The sequence below is a fragment of the Netta rufina genome, assembly GCF_964035555.1.
Source record: "Netta rufina genome assembly, chromosome: 5".
Classification (NCBI taxonomy): Eukaryota; Metazoa; Chordata; class Aves; order Anseriformes; family Anatidae; genus Netta; species Netta rufina.
The window spans coordinates 29,569,322-29,594,568 of record NC_140128.1 but is presented as its reverse complement, the minus strand read 5'-3'; the positions used below and the strand labels follow the sequence as shown (position 1 = coordinate 29,594,568).

General features: G+C 45.3%; 2 protein-coding genes across 5 annotated transcripts in view; one reads left to right on the top strand and one right to left on the bottom strand.

The window, feature by feature from the left end:
• The window catches only part of PCNX1 (pecanex 1), an 86,048-nt gene extending 83,649 nt beyond the window's left edge, over window positions 1-2,399 (bottom strand). For all 4 annotated transcript variants that reach the window (XM_084287680.1, XM_084287681.1, XM_084287682.1 and 1 more), the window contains exon 1: window positions 2,098-2,399. In XM_084287680.1, coding sequence (XP_084143806.1) covers window positions 2,098-2,250 — 153 coding nt within the window. In that variant the 5' untranslated portion in view covers window positions 2,251-2,399. The remainder of the gene's footprint in view (window positions 1-2,097) is intronic.
• A 21,826-nt stretch (window positions 2,400-24,225) lies between these two features.
• MAP3K9 (mitogen-activated protein kinase kinase kinase 9) overlaps window positions 24,226-25,247 on the top strand; it is a 54,184-nt gene continuing 53,162 nt past the window's right edge. The window contains exon 1 of the mRNA XM_084288564.1: window positions 24,226-24,575. Coding sequence (XP_084144690.1) covers window positions 24,344-24,575 — 232 coding nt within the window. The 5' untranslated portion in view covers window positions 24,226-24,343. The remainder of the gene's footprint in view (window positions 24,576-25,247) is intronic.

Sequence of the window (25,247 nt, the reverse complement as noted above, 5' to 3'; positions counted from 1 at the left end):
TGGCACACACAAGCCAAGAAACACACAGATACACAACTTGGTAACCACAACCACTACCAAATTCTGTTCTGAAGACAGGGGACCAACGGGCTGAATGCACAGATGGAAGATTATCAGCGCTTGGTGCAACAAACCATGTCTTTATGGTTTCACAAGCGCATCTGAATTGCCAGAGTCAAAAAAGATCACGTTCTGATCCTGTTTGGGAACAAATAACACTTGAAAGAAGTGATTAGCTTCATGTAAGGTGCATTCAGTCTTGAGAACCCGTTACTGGCTAAGTTCTGAAGGGATTCTACTGCCTTTGTTGCTACTTGAACAACTTGGAACTATCTACACTTCCTGCTGCCCTCGTGCACCAAAGCAGCACTCTGGTCTTGGAATTCCTTACGTGAGGTAGTTTGATATGGAATGTAAGACCTGCCAGCATGTTAGGTCTTTATATATACTTTATTTTTTAAACACACAGGGTTGTCTGCCAGCAACAAGTCATTTGAAGCTAGCTTAGAAACTCCCTCCTACACAGCAGTGAGCCACACTCAGAATTCAGATTACGATTACCTAAGACTTTTTAGCGACTTCTGCTTATTTATGTACGTCCTACAGCTATGCAACATTTACCCCTTTTTAGCCTGACAAGAAGTTAAGAGATGCTAAAGGACTAAGATGACCATCACTGTTCTGCCTGTTTAGTTTATGTCTAGACAACACTTAAACTGCAGAGGGTGGAAAGAGGGAAAACAGCCAAATACGATTCAATCTGCTTCAACTTGTGACTAATCTCCCTACTTTTTCTCAGGGAAGTTGGCACTTGTTGTTGCATCTTTAACTTGTCCAGAGCTATGAAGCAAGAGAATTTCTCTGACCTCAACAAAACCTGAAGCAGCTTGCTTTTGCTCATCTTTTCCCTGTGCACAGGGAAAGAAACAAGTTTAAGCAAACACTGAAGTTTACCCCATACTACGAGCAACCGAAACCCAACTGCTGCTTCGAGAGCAGCAGGAGATCCCAACACTGGTCTGGATTTATCAGCTGACAGCAGACTGGCATGTTAAATAAATCAGACCCTCCTCAAAAGTCTCCTGCCATGCGGCACATAGTTCACTTTACCTTTATAAGCAGCCTTCAGTGCAAGGTAGCACTAACTACCTATTCTGCTGTGCTAACAAACTATTTTTCCCAAACAGAAGAGAACTACTTCTGAAAAAGCTGCATTTGAGACCAGGAGGTCTCTCTCCTTCCCATCTTCAGCAGAACTCTGAGTAGATACAGATTCTCAGTTTTTATTGCGGGTGGATCTGCTTAGTGGAAAGTTTTATCTAACTGTTGTCACATCAACTTTGGTTTTAAAAGCAGTTTGTCTCAGCCTGCGGTTTCCTTGCCAGCAGTCTAAAGTTTTCAAACAAAAAGCCTTGGAGCTACCTTTTCCAAGACACAGCAGTATGAACTCAGAACTGCACGGGGCTGTAACCTCCTCTCCCACAGTAGCTAATTCGCAGCATTTCACATTCCAGATCTAAATATTGCTTTTTTCACAAAGCAAACACCAGGCCCAAGAGCTCTAAACCTTCACAACTGCGCTCGTGCGGAGTTTTTCCTCCAAGGTGTCATTTGCTAGCTCATATTTTTTTACAAGGCAGTTTCTACTTTATGTTCCCAGAGCCTCTGGACCTGGCAGATTTGCAAACTGCGTTCTGTGTCACGCCCAGGACGGGTCCCATCACACCCAAAATGATCACATTGTTCTAACGAGAAACCTGAGGCGAAATATTAGTACTTTAACTTATGTACAACACAGGAGGGGCAACAGAAAGAAGCCTCCTCCTGCCACAGCTGGCTGCACCCTTCCTGAAGCCAACTCCACACACCGGGAGCACTCCTAGCTCTGAAGGTCAGCGCTTTTAATCACCGCGATCCCAGCACCGGGTACATTTAACGCGAAATCACCCCAAAAACGCCGGGGCCGCCCCGCAGCCGGCACAAGCGGGGATTTCTCGCGCTGCCCGTCCCGAGGGCCGGCGGCTCCGCCAGCCCCCGCGGGCAGGGCTGAGGCCAGCAGCCCCCCGCCGCGGCGCGGCCCCGCTCCGCTCCGCTCACCATGTAGAGGGTGAAGGGGAAGCCGAGCAGGAAGAGCCACAGGTAGAGGTGCAGCGCGTTGACCCCGGCGCCCTGGTGCGGGTCCTGGTACCAGCCGCCGCTCAGCGCCGCCCACACGCCCTGGCGCAGGATCTGCAGCACCTGCGAGCCCATGGCGGCGCCTGCTCCGCCCGCCGGGCCCCGCTCTATCCGCCCTGCGAGCCCGGGCAGAGCCGCGCACCGCCCGCGCTCCGCGACAGCCCGCACGGCCGCAAGCGCCGCCGCCGCCTCCCCAGCAACGCCGCCGCCATCTTATGTCCGGGCCCCGGGCCGCCCGCCCGCCCCCGCGCCGCCGGCAGCCCGGCAGCCCTTGCGGAGGGGGCCGCACCGCGCCTGCGCACGGCCCCGCGCAGCGCCCCCCGGCGGCGCGGAGGGAAGGGGGGAGGGTGGTGGTGGTGGTGGTGGTGGTGGGGTGAGGCCCGCTGGAAAACGGCCCTCAGGGTCGGGCAGCTGGTTCTGTGAAATAAAAGAAAGAAAATCGCCTCCCCCTTCTCACTGCACGTCCATTTCCTGTCAGTGCCAGAGCTCACCAAGCGCCCAGAGTGCCTTGTCCCCCGCCACACGGCTCCTTTTAGTGTTCTTTTAGTGTTTTCACCGCACACAAAGTCAGTTGGGTCCTTAACGCTCATCGTGCCCCAGCTCTTCAAGCTTCGCCCTAAATAAGCACATCCCCAACGCCCTGCATCAGGTGGAAAGGAAGATTAGGGAAGGGGGGTTGAGAGCGCCTCCGAGCACTTCACAACCTACAGGTACATAGTGCTGAAGATCCTTCATTAAACGACTTGATTACAGTCATGTTTTGGGAAAACTAGCTTTAAAGGCACATTATTATACCATCACTCCTGTGGCAGAAGCCCCCCAGGTTCTGTCCTGAACCCCACCCAGCCCCTCTCCCCTCCAACAGGTATAAGGCCGGGAGCTCATCCGCCCTAACGAGGAGGAATTGCAGTGCAAAACACCCAAACACGCAGCCATGACTCACAGCGAGCACACATTTGGACCCGTGTTTTCAAGAGACTGTGCTACTGGCACAGCCCGCGTTTTCCTCCCCAACAGCTAGCTAACCAATGGCAGCATCTGGCTATTCTTGGAAAACCAGAAGATAGAAGCGACTGACTCAAAACAGATGTAGTTGATCTATTTTTTTTTTTTGTTTGTTTCCCCAGCAGGGGAGTAGGCAGAAGGGATGGACACAAAACCCCCAACCATATCGGTTCTCTTCTCTGTTATTAACAAACAATTTTGATCTTTTTTATTCAAATATTGTATTTCTGAATAAGTGGCTGCTCATGGTATTTTGCAGAGGAACTTAAAAAATACTGTCTAATGGTGTGGAAATCTGAAAGGAAAAAAGGATGTCAGAGGGGATGAAAAACAAAACAAGAACCAGAAAAAATCACAGAAGATTGTCATGGGTGAGGAGAAGGTATTCCCTCTGTTGGGAACAAAGCCAATTGTGACAAGCATCATTTACAGTAGACTCAGAAGAAAACAGAACTATGAAGCCTATATTTCAACAACATCATTTGCCAAAATACCTTTTAGAGTTACAAACACAGCTGTTAAAAGATGGAGTTCTTAGGATGTGTTACCCATAAATACACTGTGATAATGTAACCATCAGGATTACGAAGCGTTAGTTCTTCCAGCTGCTGTTTCATTAACGTTACATAAAAGCCATTCACCTTCTCCACAGCAAGGAGGAAAGAGGGATAACGTTCATTAATAATGTGCCTGAAGGCTGCACTAAATGCTGTAAAAACCTTTATACTTCTCTTTAGGAGCCATTGATTGAATTTGGAGAGATTAGCCTCAGCCTTACAGTAATGATTCACGTTAAACAGTATTCCTGTATGAGAAGACGGAATTCCCTAACCCTGCTCCTAGAATATTACTGGCTCTACCCTGATCCACAGCAGCATAACCTAGTTTAATAGAGACAGCCCTGTTCAAGAGAACTGGGTCCTGGGAATATTTAGTCTGAGTCCAGTAAAATAAGCCAAAGAATCTGACATGCTTGAGAGGACAATTAAATTTCGTTGTTTAGCCACTTAAATGCAGGCAGGCTGAAAACATTAAGACACAAGATGGGAAATAATATTACTGGAATCCATCCATGCCTGAAGGTAAAACTGATAATGAGGCCAGATGTAGGCAGCATCATTAACAAAGTACAAAAAAAATCATGACTAGCTTTTAAGAGAAACAAACAAACTATCTTGCAACAGCAGTAGACTCAGTCTATGCATTGAATCTCTGCAATACAGCAAATAACTGGCTTGTCTTCTGTACCCTACTTTAGCCTTACAGTATTTCTTTAGGGTGATGGATATTACTCCCTGTACAAGAAAAAGAACGTACTCTAGGAAAATTACAACTCAATGTTGGTGAAGAATGTGTGATTTTTAGATAAAATATTTAAAAAGGGGCATTAAGTCAGATGACTGGAGAGCAACCTATTTTTAATCCAGCATTTCTTTTATAATTTAGTATGCCCAGACTGAGGTAAAGAAGTCATTTTGCTGCATAAGCCAGCGGTACACAGGAGGATGACGACTCAAAATTGCAACTGTTATTTTGGCCAGATAGTAATCCAGTTTCCTCACATTCTCAGCATATGTACACAATCAAGTGCCCTCCTAACATATGCAGGTGATTTCAAAGACTTCTGCAGCAAATGGATATTATTGGTTCTCTTTGCATATGCCATCATAATACAGATGTGGCTGTTCGGATTTGGCCAAGGAAGAATGATCTGTTAATCACATGCAGCAATGTTTTTCTTTACTTCAAGCCACACTCCAGCGGACTGAAAGGGCATTTGCCAAATCAGGGCAGTACAATATGTGGTACACAGTACAATGTAGATTATACCAAATACTCAGATGAGGTGATGACAATTTCTTGACCAATCTTATAAATACACTTTTTTTTTTTTCTTTTAGTGTATGATATTACTAGAATGGGAAGTTAATCAAGACTAACAAAACACTGGAATCTGCCACAGAAATACTTCAACGTGTTACCATTTCTAATAATAATATTGTAGCATGCTTTAGACTATAAGTAGCACTTCAGTCTCTTTTACCTTTGCATTCAAGGAACTTAAGCTTTACACTTTCCCCCCCACCAGACATCTTCTGTGGAATACCCCGAATTATAATTTTAAAATTAGTTATCAAGAAAATTCCTAATTTTTATGACAAGGTAGCTTAGATATTTAGGACGAGAGGTAAAACCAAGTTAAAGTTTTACCTAAATTTGGTGCATTTTTTTTTTTTATGTCCAGAAACAAGCTTATGATTGGCACTTCCTTGTAATTTTCATTGAAGTCATCATCACAGTTTGATACCAAGCTGTAAGTAGCTAATCAAACAATCAGCAGAAAATAAAAAAAAAAACACTGATTTACTCACTTTACAATTAGGACAGTTGGTACTTCTAGTCTCCATGTTGGGCACAGTGTTTGTTTTCAGATGAAGATTGACAAACTAGGCCTTTGTGGCTCATCACCAACTTTTATTTACTTCTCCCTATTGATTCCTTGTCTCAGGATCTATAGCTAGACAGCAATATTACAACCCCAACCTTCAGATCTTGCCGACACATGTCTTTCTGTGGATTAGACACAGTATCCAAAGCTACAATTCTGACAAAATATAAAATTGAAGAAGACGAAACTCGATTCACCATGCAATTCATCAACCTAGGAGAGAAACGTATCTAGCTTTTGATTTCTTGAAGAAGCAGTAGTTAAAATATTTATTTGCTTCTTGGTCATTAGCTGTCTTTGCACAATTTTATGTCCTGATTTTATTTCCACCATTTGCTTGAAATTGCAACCTGGTTAAAAGGGGGCTTATCTGAACCGAGTATCATCATAAATGGCAATAAATGTGTTTTGTTCTTTCACATGAGAAATAAGAAGTAAGCTCATTTACAAGCATGATAGAAAGCAGAAAGTCATTCTACAATACTATTTGCTAGCCGGGTTTCACTGTAAGATAGTTTTCCTATAAAACCTGTCAGGAGTTGTTTGGTTTTTTTCTAGATTTGTTCTTAGTTATAGTAGAATAGCTTTCACCAACTGCAAGACTCCACGGAGTACATTGCCATTATGTTTACATCTGGTAGCAGCTTATCTGCTCTTTTCACAGTTTTTAAGCAAACTTCTAAGCAAGAGCCAGATCTTTCACAGACCAGACTCCCTCACCAGCAGCTCTGTTCCCCAGTTCACCAAAACTTTTAGTGAGAAGTCACACCGGATTCAGTCTTACAAAGGGATCACGTTGAAATCAGCCCTGTACACTACTCCAACTCCCAGCTGGAACATAGCCTCTTCAGACCCCAGAAGAAGCATACACTTTCTCTAGCATTTCTGTGCAGATCAGGCAGGATCTACCAGCGGGAAGGTTACATGCCAGGAGACCTCCTCTCCCTGCTGTGCTGGCAGGTTATTATTCACATCACGAAGTGCAGCCCCAGCTGTGTGCCAGGGTACAGCCTGCACCCACCTGTATCACGGTCACCGTACAACACACTCCCAGGTCCAGCTGCCCTTCCAGGAGGCACCCTCTCCAGACAGACGCGGGCACACATCACACCATTCCCTCTCCCTCAGGGTGAAAGAACACCCTTCTTTCCCTCAAATACCAAGAAATGGGAAAAAAAGTGTCATTTCCCCACATACACACCTCTATGACTAATAGGGCTCTCTGTAGTATTTCACAGTGCTGCTTGGGGAGAGATCAATACAGTGAGTGAAGGATGCTAATTGCTGGCCTGCAAACAGCTGAACCACGAAGCTCACTGTGCTGTTAATCCTGCCCTTGTAGTTTGTCTCAGCTGCCTGCTGCACCTTTCCAGTATGTAAGCTCTTTTCACACACTCTGAACCCCTGTGGTTTTCTCAAAACAAAATACAGAGACCAAAGTGAGATTCTCCCCTGAAGAAGAGCTCCTACATCAGTTTTTGTTATCAGGGAGTGCAGAAAAGCAGAAAATATTTAAAATTAGACTCACAGAGACCAAAAAACTCTGTAAGAACTAACAAAAAAAAGAATTTTTACTAACTTGTTGATAGCAACCTTTTGTAACTTGCTACTAGAACAACACTATCTCCATCTCCCCTCCTTTCCCCTTGCCAGCTAGAAATTCCCTCTATATACCTTTTCAGCAGCTAGGTGGGCCCCAGGCTCGTTATGCTAACCTCTTCCAGCTGCTTCAACATGGTTGAAAAATCACTTTGAATGGCTTAACGCTCCCATTGCTAGAGACAGAGTGCAGTTTGAAGAGGTTTTCTTCCTAAATTTCTTCCTAGGGATGGTTCTGGTAGCGTTTCTTGCAAGAAAATTGTGGCAGCGTCCACTTTCATACTACGGGGCCTAATTCTGTGAACGTGTCCATGCAGAAGTCACACAGAGAAGTGTCATCAGTGTCCCAGTGACTGCAAGGTCTCTGTGAACAAAGAGGCATCTGCTGGCCTTACTGGTACAAGAATTGCCTAAAAACGCCATGGAGATGAAACATAATAAACAAGGCTAAAATTAGAAAATCCAAACAGTAAGCTGACAGTATTTTAGCAGCATTTATACCACATTCTTTAAAGTACAGCACAGCAGTGCCTCACTGTAAGAAATTTCTCCCAAACAATGATTCATGATACCACTGGGATAAAATTCTAATTAAGATCTTTGTTTGCAGTTAAAACTCTCTGTCTGAAGTACAAAGCTCTCATAGCATGAGGATGAGTCCACCCAAGACCATTTTCTCCATTTAAAGGATTTCCTCTCTCTCGTGGCTCTTTTTAGCCATTTCTCTAAGAAACTTGTTCCTATAGAATTGGTGGGTCCCAGCCTAGGAAAGGGTTTCAGTTTTAAACCAATTGTCAGAAGGGGAAAATTTTAAAATTAAATTAAATTAAATGCCTATGAATTTTGGGGTAATGAAAAGAGGCCAAAATGAGGGCCCACAAAGAGGCAGTGTGGAGAACAGTCATAAAATGGCTGTCTTATCAACAGGCATGTAACTTCATGTTATCCACGGCACGGATTATGTCTTGCACAGCTAACAGGCTAAAAATATGTGGACAGAGAACGTGGGGTGGGGATATTATTGCAGGGAGCTATGGAGGAAGCCATGACTTTGTGGGGAGGCCTGGGAAGAAGCTGAGCATAACGCGCACTTATGGGAGCTGAGGAACATAAGTCACAATTTCACTTGACTGGATTTCATACGAGCACAAGGGCCTGCTCAGGCAGATTAGTTCCGAGGCCCTGATGCCTCGGCAGTTTCCCTGGATCTCTCTTAGATTTCAGCTTCATTCTGAATAAACAGAGCACTAACTTTACATTTCTGTCTGATTTCAACGCCTTTACCAACTGCGTATGTAAGGCTCCTCAGTGAATACAGCCTTGTCTGAAGTGGAATATGGCAGTGACTGTGTGCTTTAGTAGGAGGTGTGAAGAATAATTTTGACATTCGAGACTATTGGAAACAGTATGTAATTCATTGCCTTGAGATGGAATGCGGCCATAGTTAACAACCTGAATCTGAGAAAAGAACTACAGGATCTCAGTCTGAAATCCCTTTCAGAAGGTAGCATCTTTAGTCACACACCGCCTCATCACCAATATAGGTCAGCCTCCGAAAAAGCGGTGCCATTTTTTGAGCAGCCAGGTTTAAATTCCCAGAGACGTCTTATGATTTATACTGGCATGAGATCTCAGCCGCATCACAAAATCTGCTCCTTCCTGTATTCTTTCTGTTCTCTGGAGGTCTCCCAGATGAATATTGAGCAAGTCCGACCTGCTTAGTGCAGAAGATCTGATGAAATCATCCCCTGAGGTGTTGTGACTACTATTTTTGCATTTGCTTGAATTGGCAATGCCTGAAGGTACCAGTTGACAGATTTCAGAATGTGAAAATGATTAATCTGGGGGGGAGTGCCCTGAAACACTGCCACTTTATGGCAGTTCTAACGTAACCTGCATTCCAGCAACCCTTTAAAGAGCTATTTAAAAAGAAAACCCATCTGAGCTACCCAGTGAGCAGCATTCCATGAATCACTGAAGCACAGACCCAGGCTGTCCCAGACAGTCGTGCCTTTTTCTCTAGGCCACATTTTCACTAAGCACTAGCTAAGGGAAGCCATCATCCTGCAGCCACACCGCTGCACAAACCAAGTGAAATCAGGCATAAGTACAGCAGAGCGAGGCAAGCCTGAAGGAGGTGTGATGAGAGCTTTATTAGAGAGGACATATGGTTTTTAAAGAAAGGGTCTTCGGCAGTCAGCTGGAGGTGGCATAATTATTCATCAGGAAAACAACAGCAGCTACCAAGATCTTCTCCCTCCCCTGCTGGCTGAATAGATTTCTTGCAGCCCTTCAGTGGGCAACTGGTTTTAACCTACCCTCTGTAAACAACATTTCAGATTAGGTTGATTTAGGAGGAAGCTCTTACTGTCAAACAAATCATATATATATACATACACATATATAAAACATATAAAACGTATATACACACATAGTCAACTCAACTTCTTGCACCCCCTACTTTCAGACACCTTTTGGCTACAACCCAGCAAGACGATCCCTGTGAACACAGAGCACACGTACTTGTTCGTGTGCGCTCGTGCACGTACATAGATACAACACTTTGTAACCTTTGTAACGGTGTTAATACTGCAAGCCTTTTCTTGGTACAGAGGCAAGCCGGTGGGATGAAGCTCAGGCTGTTCATTCCTCCTCTATATTTGTTTGTCACATGAGATTGTTCCCTGCTTCATATCAAGTAGCGGTGGCGTGTACAGATCAGAGGACCGCAAGCAGGTTCATTCCAAGTCTTGGCCAGCCAAAGGGTTTTCCTACAAACACTACTTCTTGGTCCATCCCCACAAGAGACGCTGTGAGAGGGCGTAGCTAAAAGGGAACAACCCTTGGCAGAGTTCCTTCCTGACCATTTGCTCAGGAATGAGGGATGCCCATCATGGAGCAGCTCGTAAATCTTTTATGGCAAATTCCTCAGGATTTTCAGGCATCCAGAGGGATCTGTGTTTCCTGAGGCCACTTGTAGGGATGCCTTGTGCAGCTGCCAGGCTCTTGGCTCCAAGTTTGGCTCCCGAGCATTGTCCACATTAAAAGCATTACCCTATTTATTTCCTCGGTGCGTTCTTTATCAGACCTTGGCATGGAAAGATACATTCAGCCCCCAGGGAAATCTTTGATGGATTTAGCATTGAAAATGAATAGGGAGAAAACTGTTAAAGAGTAAAGGAATTAGGCAGAGGTGTGTGATGCTGATGGCAGTTATTCATAAATTTCTGACCACATCTTCCTGGGAAACATATAACCTTTATCTGTTCATAGGCCTTCCCAGAATAGTGATGACTGCAAAATGGCCTGGAAACGCTTTTCTGGAGATAAACAATGGAAATGATCTAACATTAAAAATAACCCTAAAGGCGAAAAATCAGAAATGACTTTGAAACAAAGGAAGGGTGGAGTAAGCAACCCTTTTGGAGAGATTCATACCCTGCTTCATTAGGCTTATAGAGCCCAGGAATGCCAGGGAAGGTTGCATCAGAAATCTCTAAGATATCTGCCTGTATGTTATAAAAAAAAAAAAAAAGTTCTAAACTTATAGGAATTAGTGAACCTATTGCAAAATTCGCAGCAGTTAAAATTAGATTTTGAGTGATTTATCTTTTTGCCATTGTTTCAGCATGTGACATGACATGACAAGAGGAGATTTTCTTGCAAACAGTATTTGAACCACAAAAAGCTATTTTGCAGTAGAGAATGTACTTCCAAGATTTAATTCAATACTGAGTGTTACACAAATCATATGAAAAACAGCCTTGCTGTGGTAACAGCACAATTAAGCACAGGTGGCCAAAGTATTTTGACTCCTGGACTGAATTTTGAATTTCTGGTACACGCTGCTGCTTCACAGTTTTGTCAGTACCAATGCAGCTGCATGCTTTCTTGTAAATCTATACCTGGCATGTGACAGAAAATGAGCAGAACATTCTAAACTGAAAAAAAAAATAATAAAAAAAAATGGAAGTCAAAGCTTCAGGCATAATTTTGCAAGCTAGTAACTAAAAAGCATCTTTATTCACAGCTGTTATTTCTATTGACATCAGGAAACTGCAAACAAGTTTTTGTTGTTGTTGTTTGTTTTTCTTTTTTCATTTTTTTTCTTCTCCCACACAGAAGGTCTGTAGGATCTGCGTCTCCCAAGTGAACAGTTCAGAGTTCATAGTCATCCAACTTTTCACTAGCCTGCCTAATGCGTCACGCCTGACACCAGATCTAAACAACACATACGTTCTCAAAAGGGCTTCGTTGTGATTGGCAGGCCTGCGAGGAGTTGCTGTCAGATGCTATGCACATAGCTAATTGCATCTCCCGGTTCTGTGAAACCCATCAGCTCATAAACTTTGAAACACATGCTTAGTGTTGTCAGATTTGCTCATAAATACAACAGATAAATTGCAAGAGACTGAGTTTAATGGAGTGATGGAAGAACATCAGCTCCAGGCTAGAAGTGTTTAGTAGGAGTGAGACTGATAGCTCCGGAAAAACCATCAAATTTAGTTAGCTAGATTGACCTTCAAGGAAATTATGTAGGAGGTGGCTGCATAGGCAGTGTGTGGCCTTGTGTAGTCTGCAGGAAGAAGAGAGAGTGCATTACTGAGAGCCTATCCTTTATCATAACACGTCTCTTCTTCTTCCCACTGATAAGATAGCAACCGCCATTCTCTTTGTCGTCTTTCTTTCTAACACTTCCATCCAAAATAAGGATAAAATGTGCTGAGAATTATTTGGTTGTTGTGGAAATAAACCTGGGAACTGTCATGTTCTCTGAACCATTTGGTAGCGAAGCTGACGAAAAAAGCCAGGAGTCCTAGACGTGCATGTAGTTACATCTGAATTACAATTAATTCAAACTTAAAATGAAAACTTACTAACCCACACAATCTTTAAGGAAAATAAACAAGTTTACATCCCCAAAGCATGTGTCTCTTTTTTCTCACCCTTACAGTACTATCACAATTTGTAATAGCACGTAGAAGACCCATAGACTAAAAAGGTTAAACTGGAAGACAAACAGGAAAGAGATGAACTCAACTCCCAATTTCAGAGGGTGAAAGGTGTTGGACTGAAGAGGAGCTGGAAGAAAATTATGGTGAGAGGAGTAAGAAGTATGGACCATGCGAAGAGGTCTGCCGAGGAGGCACAGAGTGTTGCAGGGAGCCTGTCTTCCCATCTCCCAAGCCTCCTGGTGGACCTAGAAGAGGCTGGACTGAGTGGTGTCATTAGCAATAAAATGCAGGTAAGGAGATTTTTAATGCTTCTGTTGCAGGCTGCCATGAGCTCGATACACCCTTCTATATCCCATGCTATCCCCCCAGCAGGGCTCACTGCAGTAGATACAGTCTGGGCCTGGCAACCTCCCCACAATGGGCAAGAGCTCGGCCAGCCAAGGAGCCTGGAGCCTGTGTGTGCTGTGACTCACAGTGCCTCATTCCTCCAGGGTTACGCAATTAGCCTTTTTTTTTTTTTTCCTCCATAGCAAGGTTTTCTTCCACATTCTTTCAGTGGTTTTGTTTCCCTTCAGTAAAAGTGCCCGCCTTTGTCATGATTTCACCCAAAGTGTGCAGGAAATTAAATAATGCAGCCTGGCCCAGTACCAAGGGCCCATTTTCTCAAGGGGAACAGGAAAAGGTGATAATGGTTTCAGGAACTGGAAAACAAATACGTTCTATGAGGCCTGCAATTGTTTCATGTGAGTGAATAAAAACAATGAGCCTTGAGGCCTGAGGAAGCAGCGTGTGGCTCCAGCAGGACCAAAAATAGCTCGGGCAAGAATTTCTTCGCTGTTACCGCAGAATGGAAAAATAAAACCGCGTTTAACAGGCGGCATATGAGGCAGGGGACGACATTGCTGCGATGCCGATGCGAAGCCCGGGCGGGCCGGCGGGGCGCAGGCCGCAGGCGAGGCCCGGTCCAGGCGGGGGCAGCACCAGCGGCCCGCCGGGCCCCACCGGCCGCGGCTCCGCGGCGCCCCCCGGCGGCAGCTGCGCGGCGCCGGCCGCCGCCGCCACGCGAGGCCCCGGCTTCGGGCCGCGCTCGGGCCCAGGGCAGGCCCGGCCCCAGCCCAGTGCCCTCAGGGGGCGTGTGAGGGAGAGCGAAAATTTGGCAGTTAAAGCATGGATGCTTTCTGCTAGGAATAGACTGAACAATTCATGTGCTAATATTCAATAAAATGAATCATTTCTTACTGCTTTTACACGAATTCTTTGCTTGCGGTGAAGAAGCTACTACTCTGTACTAGACAGGGTAACTGAAAATGGGGAAATGAACTTTTTGTAGCTATCCAAATGGTCTGACTGTGACATGTTTTTCATATGATTTTAACAAAACAAAACAAAACAATCAAACAAAACAAAACAAACAAACAAAAAACAGAGCAAATAGCATACTAGCTTTTCCTGCAGTTTATTATTAAATGGTGGATTTGGGTCAGATTTTAAATCCCACTAGGTACCTGTCCACCATCCCTGGCAGGCGCTTGCTTGTGTTAGAGGCTTCGAGCATTTCAATCTTCCATAGCAGCACCGTGCAATCTAACAAGAGTGGATACTGTTGTGGAGTAGTCTTTGCTGGCATGAATTTGAGGTGAATGCTTAACAAGCATTAAAGCTGTGAGTGAATTACGTAGCTCATTCTATTGAGTTCTGGCTCATCTTATCCCATTTGCCATTAGTTTGACGTAAGTTACAGAAAAATAGATATTACAAAAAAAAAAAAAAATCTAAGAACTGTAAAATGTCCCTTTTCCAAATCCCTTCTTCCTTTAAAGCTGTCTTACTTGTTTTGAATAGAAGTGTCAAAGCTGACTTCAGGAAAGGTCTGATTATTACTTATCTATGCATAAACTGAAAATTCTGGAGTCTAACTGAGACTTTTGGGAACAGAAGCTGAGACTCTCCACTTCCCTGTGATACAAAATTCCAGATGCTACCACCAGTGGAGCAGGAAAACTTATGCTTGAGGAATAGTTATGTGAAGAAAGCCTATCATACAGGGCCTTTCAATAGGCGTTCATTTGGAGGCAAAACACAACACCATGAGAAATTAGGAGGCATGTATCTTTCAGGACTTAATTTTGTTTAATATTATATTTTGAAAACTACTCAGGTACCAATTAGAGTAAAAGGCACTCAGGAGTCTGCAGTCTGGGGCTGATTTGTGTAGGATACCTCCATGAATCCTATTTCTCTCATGTTCTTCAGAAGCTTCAACTGTACAGAGCTGTACGGTGTCTTCACAGTGTGCAGAACCAGAGCCAACCAATTAGGGAAAGCAAAAAAAAAAAAAATAGATAAAGTAAATTAATTTTGGAACGTAAAGGTACATGCCTCCAGATAACTGCAATAGTGTAACATGAAATTCGTGCTCACTGAGCTGATGTCTCTGACTGTCCATGGATCTGGTGCTGCCAGTACTAAGAGATGGCATTCGAATAAAAACATTACATGTCTTTCTGCCCACTTACTGAAAGATCAAAATACAATTAGGTCCATTTCCATGTAAGTACAAGGAAATCCCCCTCCAGTTGCCTTATGAAGTACTGAATGGATACAGAGTCATATCTGAGCTTAGTCACTAGATATAGGGTAGACACAATATAGGAAAATGTAGACAGGAAATTTTCCAGTGAAGAGTGATACATTTTCTGAAAGAGGCTGCTCTGACTAATTCTTCTAAGAATTAAAACCATGATTGCAAATAAAAGGAGACAGCAGGCAAATATTGCTTATTCCTGCAAAATAACATGAGTAAAACCAATTACTACTGCACTGACCTATCTGGTTTTATTTTAGATTGAATTGTTACTCTGAATAGTAAGTTAACTTACTGAATACACATGAAAGAAAAACACACACACACATCAGCATGAATAAACAAAAGGATTGTTTTACTCCAAATGAAAAGGCTATATATTTCATCTCCATTACTTTGCAATGGAGATTTATTGGAGTTATGGTTTGAGTATAAAGTTATGATTTAGGTATGAATACTGGTATCTCTAATGGATGTTGCATGTCTTTGTATGTTGTAATGCTAAAGCACCATTAGAGTTAGGAACAAGGTCATCCGTCTGCTATGGTTTGAGTTCACATGCAGGATTCTTCATTTTTGTGTTGTATTTCTGAAGCTATTCGAGGATGGCTTCAGCAGCCTGAAAACTGGCCCATACACTTTGTTTGACAAAGTTAAAACCTAAACAAAACCATGGGCTAGTTCATATCTTGGTTTTGATCTTCTTTTTGTTATTTCCAAACAAAACCTCACTGCCCTTACAAAGGAGACTTGGTCTTTCCTTGGGCTGAAGGCCTCAAGGGGAAGCCAAGGTACCGGGGGCAGTGCTGGCATTGTGGTAGGAAGCTGAACACGCTGAGGGACTGTTGAACCATATGCTGACAGTGCCACTGAAGTGTATCGGGCTGCTGCTTCAATTTTCACATGCAATAAAAAAGGGAAGAATTGTGGTTTAACAGATTTCAGGGCTCTTTCCTGAAAGGTCTGCTTTAGTGTCTTTGCTGAGCTTCACTGGGACCATTTGCATTGCACTGATTACACTATTCAAATTGGTTTTATTATTGTTCCGCACATTTTCGAAACTGTGGCAAGATGTTACCCGTGTGTCAGTACAGGTGTTCCTCTGCAGGAGTGGCAGCTCACCAATGCCAAGTGAAATAATGGCTATAAATGTGGCTTGGATTGGAACAATATACAGCATGTAAATGGACATAATTACTAAACCAAAATTACACATAATTTCTGTTAACTGTGTATGTTTTACTGTAGGCAGAAAGCTCATTTGAAAGTCTTTCTCTGTTTCATTTTTTCTTCTATGGATGTTGATAAATGTGTCGGTGCTATGTGGTATGTGTGAAATTATACTATGACCTGTGAATTTAAAAGCTGAATCTGTCTGTGATATCCATAGGGAAGTCCGAGATTTTATCCCAGAATTTCCACTATCCAATGTTTTTAGTCTTGTTTTATTTTCAGGTCATCTGTTCCATGAAGAAAGAAGATACAGCCATCTGGGAGATTAGCATATATATTTTACGAAGCAGAGCAGAACTCTCTCTTCTACTGACTCAGATGCTAAAGACACAGATTCACAGCCTCGCTCCTAGCCAGCACAGCACAGTTTCCAAAGCTGATGTTGCCAGTGGCTTACTTCTCTCCCTTGCAGTGACATTGGCGAAGCAGTTCTTTTCTAAAGTGGGAAAAAAAACACAGTCCAGTTTTACAGCCATGCAGAGAAGTAATTTATAGTGATAGAAGAATCAATTTGTCAGTAGAGATTACATTATTTGAGGAGACATTATCCGTGATTGATCAAATAACTGTCTACTGGCATAACACACATCTCCAGAGTGCTTTATGTGGCTCTAGCTGTGGGTATAACCATGGAACACAGCTGAGATACATCTCTGGGAATGAGAGCATTAGTGCTGAGGTAATTTAAGATGCAAATATGAATGACCATGGAATGTAAAAGGAGCGAGCTGCACTAAGGAGACACACCAAGGAGCATCTCCTTAATGTTTTATATTTATGTACTGTGCTGGTAGAGATGTGCTTTCATCAAAGCTATAGTTGGTAAAACAGTAGTGGTCTTGTACTGTTGACTGTTTCTGTTCCAGTACTTTTTCTTCCTTTTGGATCTTCTCTTTTATTTTTTTATTTTTATTTTTTTTTTGTAACATCTTGATTTTTGCTCTCACAGAGCACACAGACTAGGAGCCTAGAGTGCCAAGTTTTTGATATCCAATGTAGTTTTATAACTATGGACTGGCACAGTAGTAAGATGTTGTTACAGAGCAGCTAGGTCCAGTGAAGAGGGAGGAAAGGTTTCAGTTCAAAGAAAAAGTACTAGTTTAATAGTCTGCATAAATATACCAGAGAAGATACGGCAAAGGTTGTCCTAAATATATATGAATGATGAAATGGAGTCAGCAGAGCACTTTCCTTAGCTTCTTAAAACAAGAACTAGGAGTAGAATGGTCTTTTTTTTTTTTTCTCCTTTTTTTATTTTCTTCTTTTTTTTTTTTTTTTTTCTTCTTTTTTTCCTCCTCTAAACAATGTTTAGTGTTATTTTCTTCTTCCTTTTGCCAGATACGGAAATATTAACTTAACATTTACTCTGATCCTTCTTTCTACCTTGATCACAAGAACAGCCTTTCCAATCTGGCCAAATCTTTTCATTCAGAAACCACTTTCTGACACGGCTGGTTAAAGATGCCAAGAGAAATCTGTGAAAAGGGTAAAAACCGATCAGGGCTCTTCCCGAGCATTTCCCTGGACACTCTCCCAGCTCCAGGCACTTGTTGTTCTAGGCTCCCTGAGCAAGCCAGACCGTCTCCGTAGAAACAAACACATCGCAGGGAAAGGAAAAAGGGGCAGAAAATAAAAAAAAGAAAAAAAAAAAAAAGGCAAAAAAGCAAGATCTCTTTCACAAGACGACTGTTTATCACAATACCAAGGCAATCCACAAGAGGGCAGGGTTCTGTCTCGTTAGGTCGCTGCAGCAGACAACCCGAGCTTGGCCTGAAGTCCATTTTTCTCATCATTTTCACCATCAGCAATGTAACTCTCTGCTTTAAAGCTTTCAGTGTTCCGCAGCGGTGATCTAAATAAGTTTTAAACAGCTGAAAGACAGGAGACTTCTATTTTATATCTCACTAAAATTTTTATACTACAATTTTTAAAGCTTTGAACTATATTTGTATGTTTTTGTTGTTTTTTAATTATTTTCCTTAAATGTAATTGCACAGAAAAATATTGCATGCAACTGTGGCTGTTTTTAAATAGGGACATTAAAATCAGTCCTTCAGATTTCATCTCAGTCATCTGTTATTTGAACTCCAAAAATTAAAATACAGCTATTTGTTAACCCTCAGCTTCTAAACGCAGGCTGTTGCTGACAGGGAGAAGTCTGCTGTCCCCTTCCCCATCCTGCTCTACTTCCCCACATTGTGCTGGCTTTAATGATCATGTGTATGTACAGTCGTAACGTGAGTCAGATCAACCTGAAATGCTGACTGAAATCTAACCGCCTTTCCTTGGTGGCTTAGCTTTCAGCTAGATAAATGAGCTGAAACGACTCTAGAGCCACGCAGTCACTGCTGGTGGAATCAGGAAAGCAGGTCAAGCATGACAGGGGACAGGGAAGTCCCTTTCAGCATCAGCATCTGAATAAGAGGAAGCACTTCTCTGCTGGTGGGCGGCAGAGCACTGGCACAGGCTGCCCGGAGAGGCTGTGGGGTCTCCTTCTCTGGAGATACTCCCAACCCGCCTGGATGCCGTCCTGTGCAGCCTGCCCTAGGTGGCCCTGCCTGGCAGGGGGAGGCAGCTCTCTCCAGGGGTCCCTTCCAACATCGGCCATCCTGTGCCTGGGCTCAGTAATACGGGATAAGCTTATACTGATTGTGAAAACGCACCGTTAAGTAACAAAGGAATTGTGGAGCACCATCAGATCTACCCTCACTGGCAAGAATAGATGGAGATATCATAAAATCTACTCCACATTTCTTAGACAAGTCTGATTTGAATACTAGTATTGAAACATGCCTAAATCTTGCATGTCACATTGAAGTGTTCTCAGCTCAAGCATGTATTTTTTGCTTTTAAATTCCTTTATAAAATAACAGATGTTGATGTGTCTGTTTTCTCTAGGTGAGGTGTATTTGCTTCCTACCAGAAATAAAGGCTGTTTGTGAAAAAAGGCACTTGAAAGTCCTCAGTTCCATGCAGGGTTCTCTGAGATACTTTCTCAGATTACTAAGATTCTTTATTAAAGGAATTAAATCTTTATTAAATTTTTACTATATTTCAGGGGATGTGCTTTCCCAGAACACAAGACTAGCCAATTCATGTATTTTACAGGCACCAGTAGGGATTCTGAGCGCCACGTTTCACTCAGAGCACGCTCTCCTTAAGGCCCCCATCCTCCTGCCACCGCCACAGCGGCCGCGGCGCCTCACGGCGCAAGATGGCGGCGGGCGGGAACACGGCCGCTCGCCCGCCCCCTACCGGGGGCCGCCCCCCCTCCGCGGGACCCGCCGCGCGCATGTCTGGCCCCGCCCCTCCGCCAACACCGCTCTGCCATTGGCCAGCGGCGCCGCCGACCGGAGAGGGTGGCCCCGCCCCCTCGGCGCGCCCCGCCTTCAGCCCTCTCCGCGCCGTGCTACCCTCCGCAGCCAATGAGAAGCGGCGCGGTGGGCGGGCCTCGCCGCGCTTAACTGACAGGCGCCGCGCGGCCAATCGGAAGCGAGGGCTGGCGGGGCGGGGGCCAATCGCGAGGCCGCCGGTGAGTGCGCGACTCCGGCGCGAGGGGGGCGGGCGGGCGTGTCCGCGCGGGCGAGCCCCCGCCAATCGGACGCGAGGAAGCCTTGACGGGCGGCGGCGACGCCCAATAGCGGCGAGGAGCCGGAACGGCCCCTCCCCTCCGCCCGCCGAAGCTGCCAGAGAGTCAGGTGGCTCCGGGATGCGCGGCGGCGGCGGGCGGCGGCGGCGGCGGCCGGGGCGGGGGACGCGGCCGCGGTGGCGGCGGCCCGGCGGCAGGCGCTGCCCGGCCTCGCCTCTCCCCGCGCTGGGCTGAGGCGGCCCCCCCCCCGGCAGCTCGGCGGCGCCGGGGCCGCATGAACAATAGGCGGCCCGCCCGGCCCCGCCGCCCCCCGCCGCGCCCGGCTGCCGCGGGCGGCCCCCCCTATGGAGCAGCCTGGCCATGGAGCCCCTGAGAGCGGAGGGCGGGGAGGCGGCGGGCGGCGGGCCGCTCTGGACGGCCGTCTTCGAGTACGAGGCGTGCGGCGAGGACGAGCTGAGCCTGCGGCCGGGGGACGTGGTGCAGGTGCTGTCCCGGGACTCGCAGGTGTCCGGCGACGAGGGCTGGTGGACGGGCAAGATCGACCAGCGCGTCGGCATCTTCCCCAGCAACTACGTGAGCAGCGGCGTGCAGGGGGCCGGCCCCGAGCTGCGGGCCCGCTACCCGCCGCCCCCCGCCATACAGCGTAAGGAGGACGGGCACCGGGGGGGGGGGGGGGACCCGTGTGGCCCTAATGAGCCGCGGTGGGAGCGGGGAGGCCCCGGCCTGGCCCTGCTGGGAGCCCGGCAGCAGCCCGGTGGGGGAAGGCCCGGCCCTTTTCCCACCCCTCCGGCGCCCTTCTGTCTTGCAGGCTCGCCGTTCTCTCCGGGGAGGCCAAAGCTGGATCCCCGTGGTAGCGTTTTGCTGGTGCCGGGAGCTGTTTCCCTTTGTTAAGCGCTGCGTTTCTAGGGGCTGGTGAATTTTCACGAAATGAATGAAGCTCCGTGGCTAGGCAGTGGTGGAGGCGCCGGGGGCTCTCCCTTCAAGAACATCCTTAAGGAGACGTTGCTCGATGGGACACGGTTGCTTTCCGCAGTGTTGATTCACTGCTAATACTTACTCAATACATTCCTTGCTCCTAACCAAAAGTCACTATTTTTTATGTAAAATAAACCCTATGTTAATTTGTGTTATCAGCTTCCCACTTGCCATTTACCTTCTTACAAATTCTGTTCTAAAACATACCCAATGAGTCTTACACGAATTGGGATTTTTGGGCCTGAGAGTTGCTTGATTCAGGTGTGATGCTGAAGGCATGAAGGGATTGGCTTGTTCCTAATTTCAGTGCTGTTTTGAAGCCTTTGGAGCCAGGCTTCAAGCCATTTTTTTCTGCTGATTTTAAGTGCTGTGTACGGTTGTGGAAAGAGAAACAGTAAGGAATGAATGTTGCTAGATCCTGTTTCTCTATCAATATTGACAATTCAGGCACGAATAAAGCTTTGGGGGTGTGGGGTGAAGATAAATCATCAGATTAGTAGGTTTTTCTAGAAAGTGAAAAGAGTAAAAAAGATGCTTTGTCCTATCTAGGACATATCTCCAAGGAATACAACTAATACCTTCTTTTCTCATTCTTTGTCTCCTTGAAAGCATTTAAGTAAAAAACTCAGTAATTCATAGCATTGCCCTTGGAACTGTGAAGGGACTAGGTTGGGCAGTGGGGGTGCTTTCCTTCCTGCTGGAACAGCATAGATTTTCCTTTCTCCATATGCAGAAAACACTGCAAACGTTTAGTGGGTTTAGTGTTTGAGGTAGTTGTGAAGAACTATTTCTTCAGAAATTCTTGAAGCCTCAGCTTCCCTCCTGTTTTGCCTGTTTTGTTTTTTGCCTGCTTTTGCAGTCTTTGTAAATGTGGCCTTCCTGCCCTATTACACTTCTCATGGCTGGGGATGGTTCAGGACCAGTTGTGGAGTTGCACCTTCCCCCTTTACCCTTGTCTTACCCTTCTGCTGCCCTAACAGGAGCGCACTACCTCTGTTCTCTCAAGTCAGCAGCCATATGTTCATGACGGAATAGAACTTGTTCCCCTGCAGTGAGTTTTTAATATTCTAAGGGGCTGTGGTGTTTTTTTTTTTTTTTTTTTTTTTTTGTTTGTTTTTGTTTTTTTTATAGAAGCAATGATTTGGACAGGTGGTTAGGTTGGTTGCTGTTGAATTGAATTTCCAAGTTTAACGTTATAAACCTCTCTGCCCTTTGCAAGGACTGAGGCTCACTTTAGGGCTGTAGTTAGTTTGAAAGCTGTTTGGAGTAACAATCTACTGGCTCACTGGAGTAAGAGTCTTCTGTGGCAGTAGTGCAGGGAGTAACTACAGAGATGTACACCTCCGTGGAGATGCTCTTTTTAGTTGCTTTCCTAAAGTTTATCTTCATGTTTCATGAAGGTGTTGGAGTGCAAGTCCTTGAGATTTTGTTTCTGCTGAGAGCTGTGATAGCAGGTAGCGGCGTGCTGGCTTTCAGCCGTCAGGGTAGCACGCTTGAATCTTACCTCAAGGGTACCCTGACGGTACAAGTGTGCTCCCCCTGCGGTGCCTGTCGAGGCTGTCAGCAATAGGCAGGTCTGGAGGACCCTTGTCTGCACTGCGGGCTCTTACACACTGCAGACCATGCTAAATAGCTTAATCACACAGTATAATAAATAACAATTAAATAGCAGCTACTTCGCAGTTGGGTGATGAGGCGCTGGAACAGGTTGCCCGGAGAGGTGGTGGGGGTTGTGGATGCCCCATCCCTGGAGGTGCTCAGCGCCAGGTTGGGTGAGGCCCTGGGCAACCTGCTCTGCTGGGTGGCGTCCCTACCCGTGGCAGGGGGTTGGAACCGGGTGAGCTTTGAGGCTCCTTCCAACTTGAACCGTTCTGTGACGTGGCCACTGGTTCGTGGCTGTGATTCCTTATCAGTCCCCAGAGGAGTGATAGCACTTCACTTAAATTCTACAGCAATAAAACCAGCCTGTTAAATGCCCCCATTGCCTGGACAGTGTAGTGCAGCAAGTCCGACAAATGAAACTGGAGTTTAGAAAAGGGATTTGAGTGCTTAGAAATGTGAGGAAAATGAGTCTTTTGTGCACTAGGGTAGCTGTGAAGATAAAGAAACTAACTCAACATGAAATACCTTTTTAAAAAACAAACAAAAACAAAACTTGGCAGCATATGGCCTGTTTTCCTGGTGAAGCTACCCGTGAGGGTGAGGTAGCTGGTCTGAGTTAAAGAAACACATTCGAGCTAAAGCAAAGAGCGTGCTTGCATGTGAAAGAAATTTTAGAATAATTGCATACATTTCAGTGCAACATATCTGACTTCACATGGAAGCATAAGCCTCTGGCCTGGTGCCCCGGAGTGACTCTGGTTCCTGTGTGAACCCAGCAGGAGCGTGGTGCTCCTGAGGTGCGGCTTGTCCGGGGCTGCTCCTGGAGCCGTGCCCGGAGCTGTCCGTTCAGCACCGCGGGAGGCGGCGGGAGAGCACCCGCTGTCCTCGGAGCCTGTTTTGCCCGGGACTGCCAGCTCCTTTTGTGTGTTTTCAGCAACACGGTCCTCTCTCTGGTGTCCGTAGTTACTGTCGTCATAGTCTTGTTCTAAAAGTTCTGTGCTTCTGGTCAGAACTTATGCCTTTGTCTTCGCTCAGCTGCAGCTCCTGAGTTTTTGAACACCAGGACTCTTACTGTAGGAGCAAAACCTTTTTTGGCTTTAAATCAGTGTGTGTAAATCCGTGGAGTTCAAAATCTTAACCAAAAGATGCATTCAAGTAGTGGACAAGAAGTGCTCTGGATGGGAAAGGAAGGGTCTTTCCCCTTTTGGAAAACTTCCTGGTCAGTTTTTTAACATTATTTCCCACCAACCTGTTGTTTGTGGAACGCTAAAAGAACCCAGGCATCCTTATTATGCGCTATATATAATATGTATTAGTCAAAAAGGTTTTTCTTATTGCTACCCCAGAATACTCAGTATGCACAGTCTGATCCATCTGTTTGTTGCACTGTTGTACGTAATGTCAGAGCTGGCTGACAGAGCTCATGGGGAACAAGTCTGCACAGCTTGTAGAAGTGTGGAAGAATCAGCTTGGTTTGGGAAGGACTACAAGATCGCTAGTGACAGTTGAAAAAAAAAAACAACATTAAAATACAGGACAAATGCAGAAGATTCATTTGAGGTCAACTTTCAGCTCTATTGTATTAAGTACTGTAGTCCTGTCAGTGAAGATTAGGCTGTGGGTGTCTCTTGTGTTATTTTTCAGAATCTTGTGCTGTCATCGAGGGCAAGAAATGAGGGTTTATCCTTAACAGGGTTTCAGTGTGTTAAGATGATGATATTTGAAGTGTATCATTGACGACTGTGATGTCAAAGCCATCACCATTCACAGGGAATGCTTTGCACTGGTTTTTATCATAGTGCAGGATCTGTCTTACCACTCTATTTCTTAATGGAAGATTGCCAGAAAGGACGTTTACTTTCATTTGTATTATTTTGAATAAAAATTGGCTCTTCTTCTAAGGGTAAGGGTGAGGTTGGGCAATGTGGACCTTGAGCTGATCTTCAGGCTGCACAGTTGCTAAATGTTTACGTCTCTTTTTCTCTCTTTTTCTAGTCCTGGAGATCGACTTCTCAGAGCTTGTTCTGGAGGAAATCATTGGCATAGGGGGCTTTGGGAAAGTGTATCGAGCTGTGTGGATAGGAGATGAGGTTGCCGTCAAGGCAGCTCGCTATGACCCCGACGAGGACATCAGCCAGACCATTGAGAATGTCCGCCAAGAGGCCAAGCTCTTTGCCATGTTGAAGCATCCCAACATCATCGCCCTCCGGGGTGTATGTTTGAAGGAACCGAACCTTTGCTTGATCATGGAGTTTGCCCGTGGAGGATCGCTAAATAGAGTGTTGTCTGGTAAAAGGATACCTCCGGACATATTGGTGAACTGGGCAGTGCAGATTGCGAGGGGAATGAACTACCTGCACGAGGAAGCGATTGTTCCCATTATTCACCGTGACCTGAAGTCCAGCAACAGTAAGTGCTACACAGAGAGCAGGCAGGGTTTCGGGAAGAAATAGCGTGTAGCAAAGAGGGGAATAATGTTAATTTCACAGTCCTTTCTCGTGAACCACTGTATCCTCTAATTCAGTCCCAGAGGGCTTTAGCTGTGTAAAATATGGTGCTGTAGACCACAGAAAACAGACAAATGCTTTCACTTTATAGAAGCAACTTTTAAATGACTGAATGCAAAAGCAGCTATAATTGGAGCATGCTTCTGTCGTAGTCCTCATATTTATGATGTCTCAGTTTTATTGGCATTTCAGCAGACTCTGATATGTTGGAATGTGCTGTTGAAATTAAAATGTGCATCCTCCTTTTGCTTTTTTGGAAGGATGAGGGCTCCTTTTGGAAAGATGAATGCACCCAAGCTTTTATTTTACTTGTTAGATTTTTCTGTGTAGATGAGATATAAGCCTGATCTCCTTCTGGGAGATGTTACGCCATCTCTGCCAGATGGCAACTTCTCCCTGCCCCTCATGGACTGGTGTTGACAGATGATTTAAATGAACCAGTACACCTATGTCGTGAGCTGACGTTTGTGATGCTTCACACGGGATGCAGCTGACCCATGAGAGCGTGGGGCCTAAAGCTCTGGTGCTTATCGTTTTGGATTCCACTCCATGATCATAATGGCACTGTCGTCTT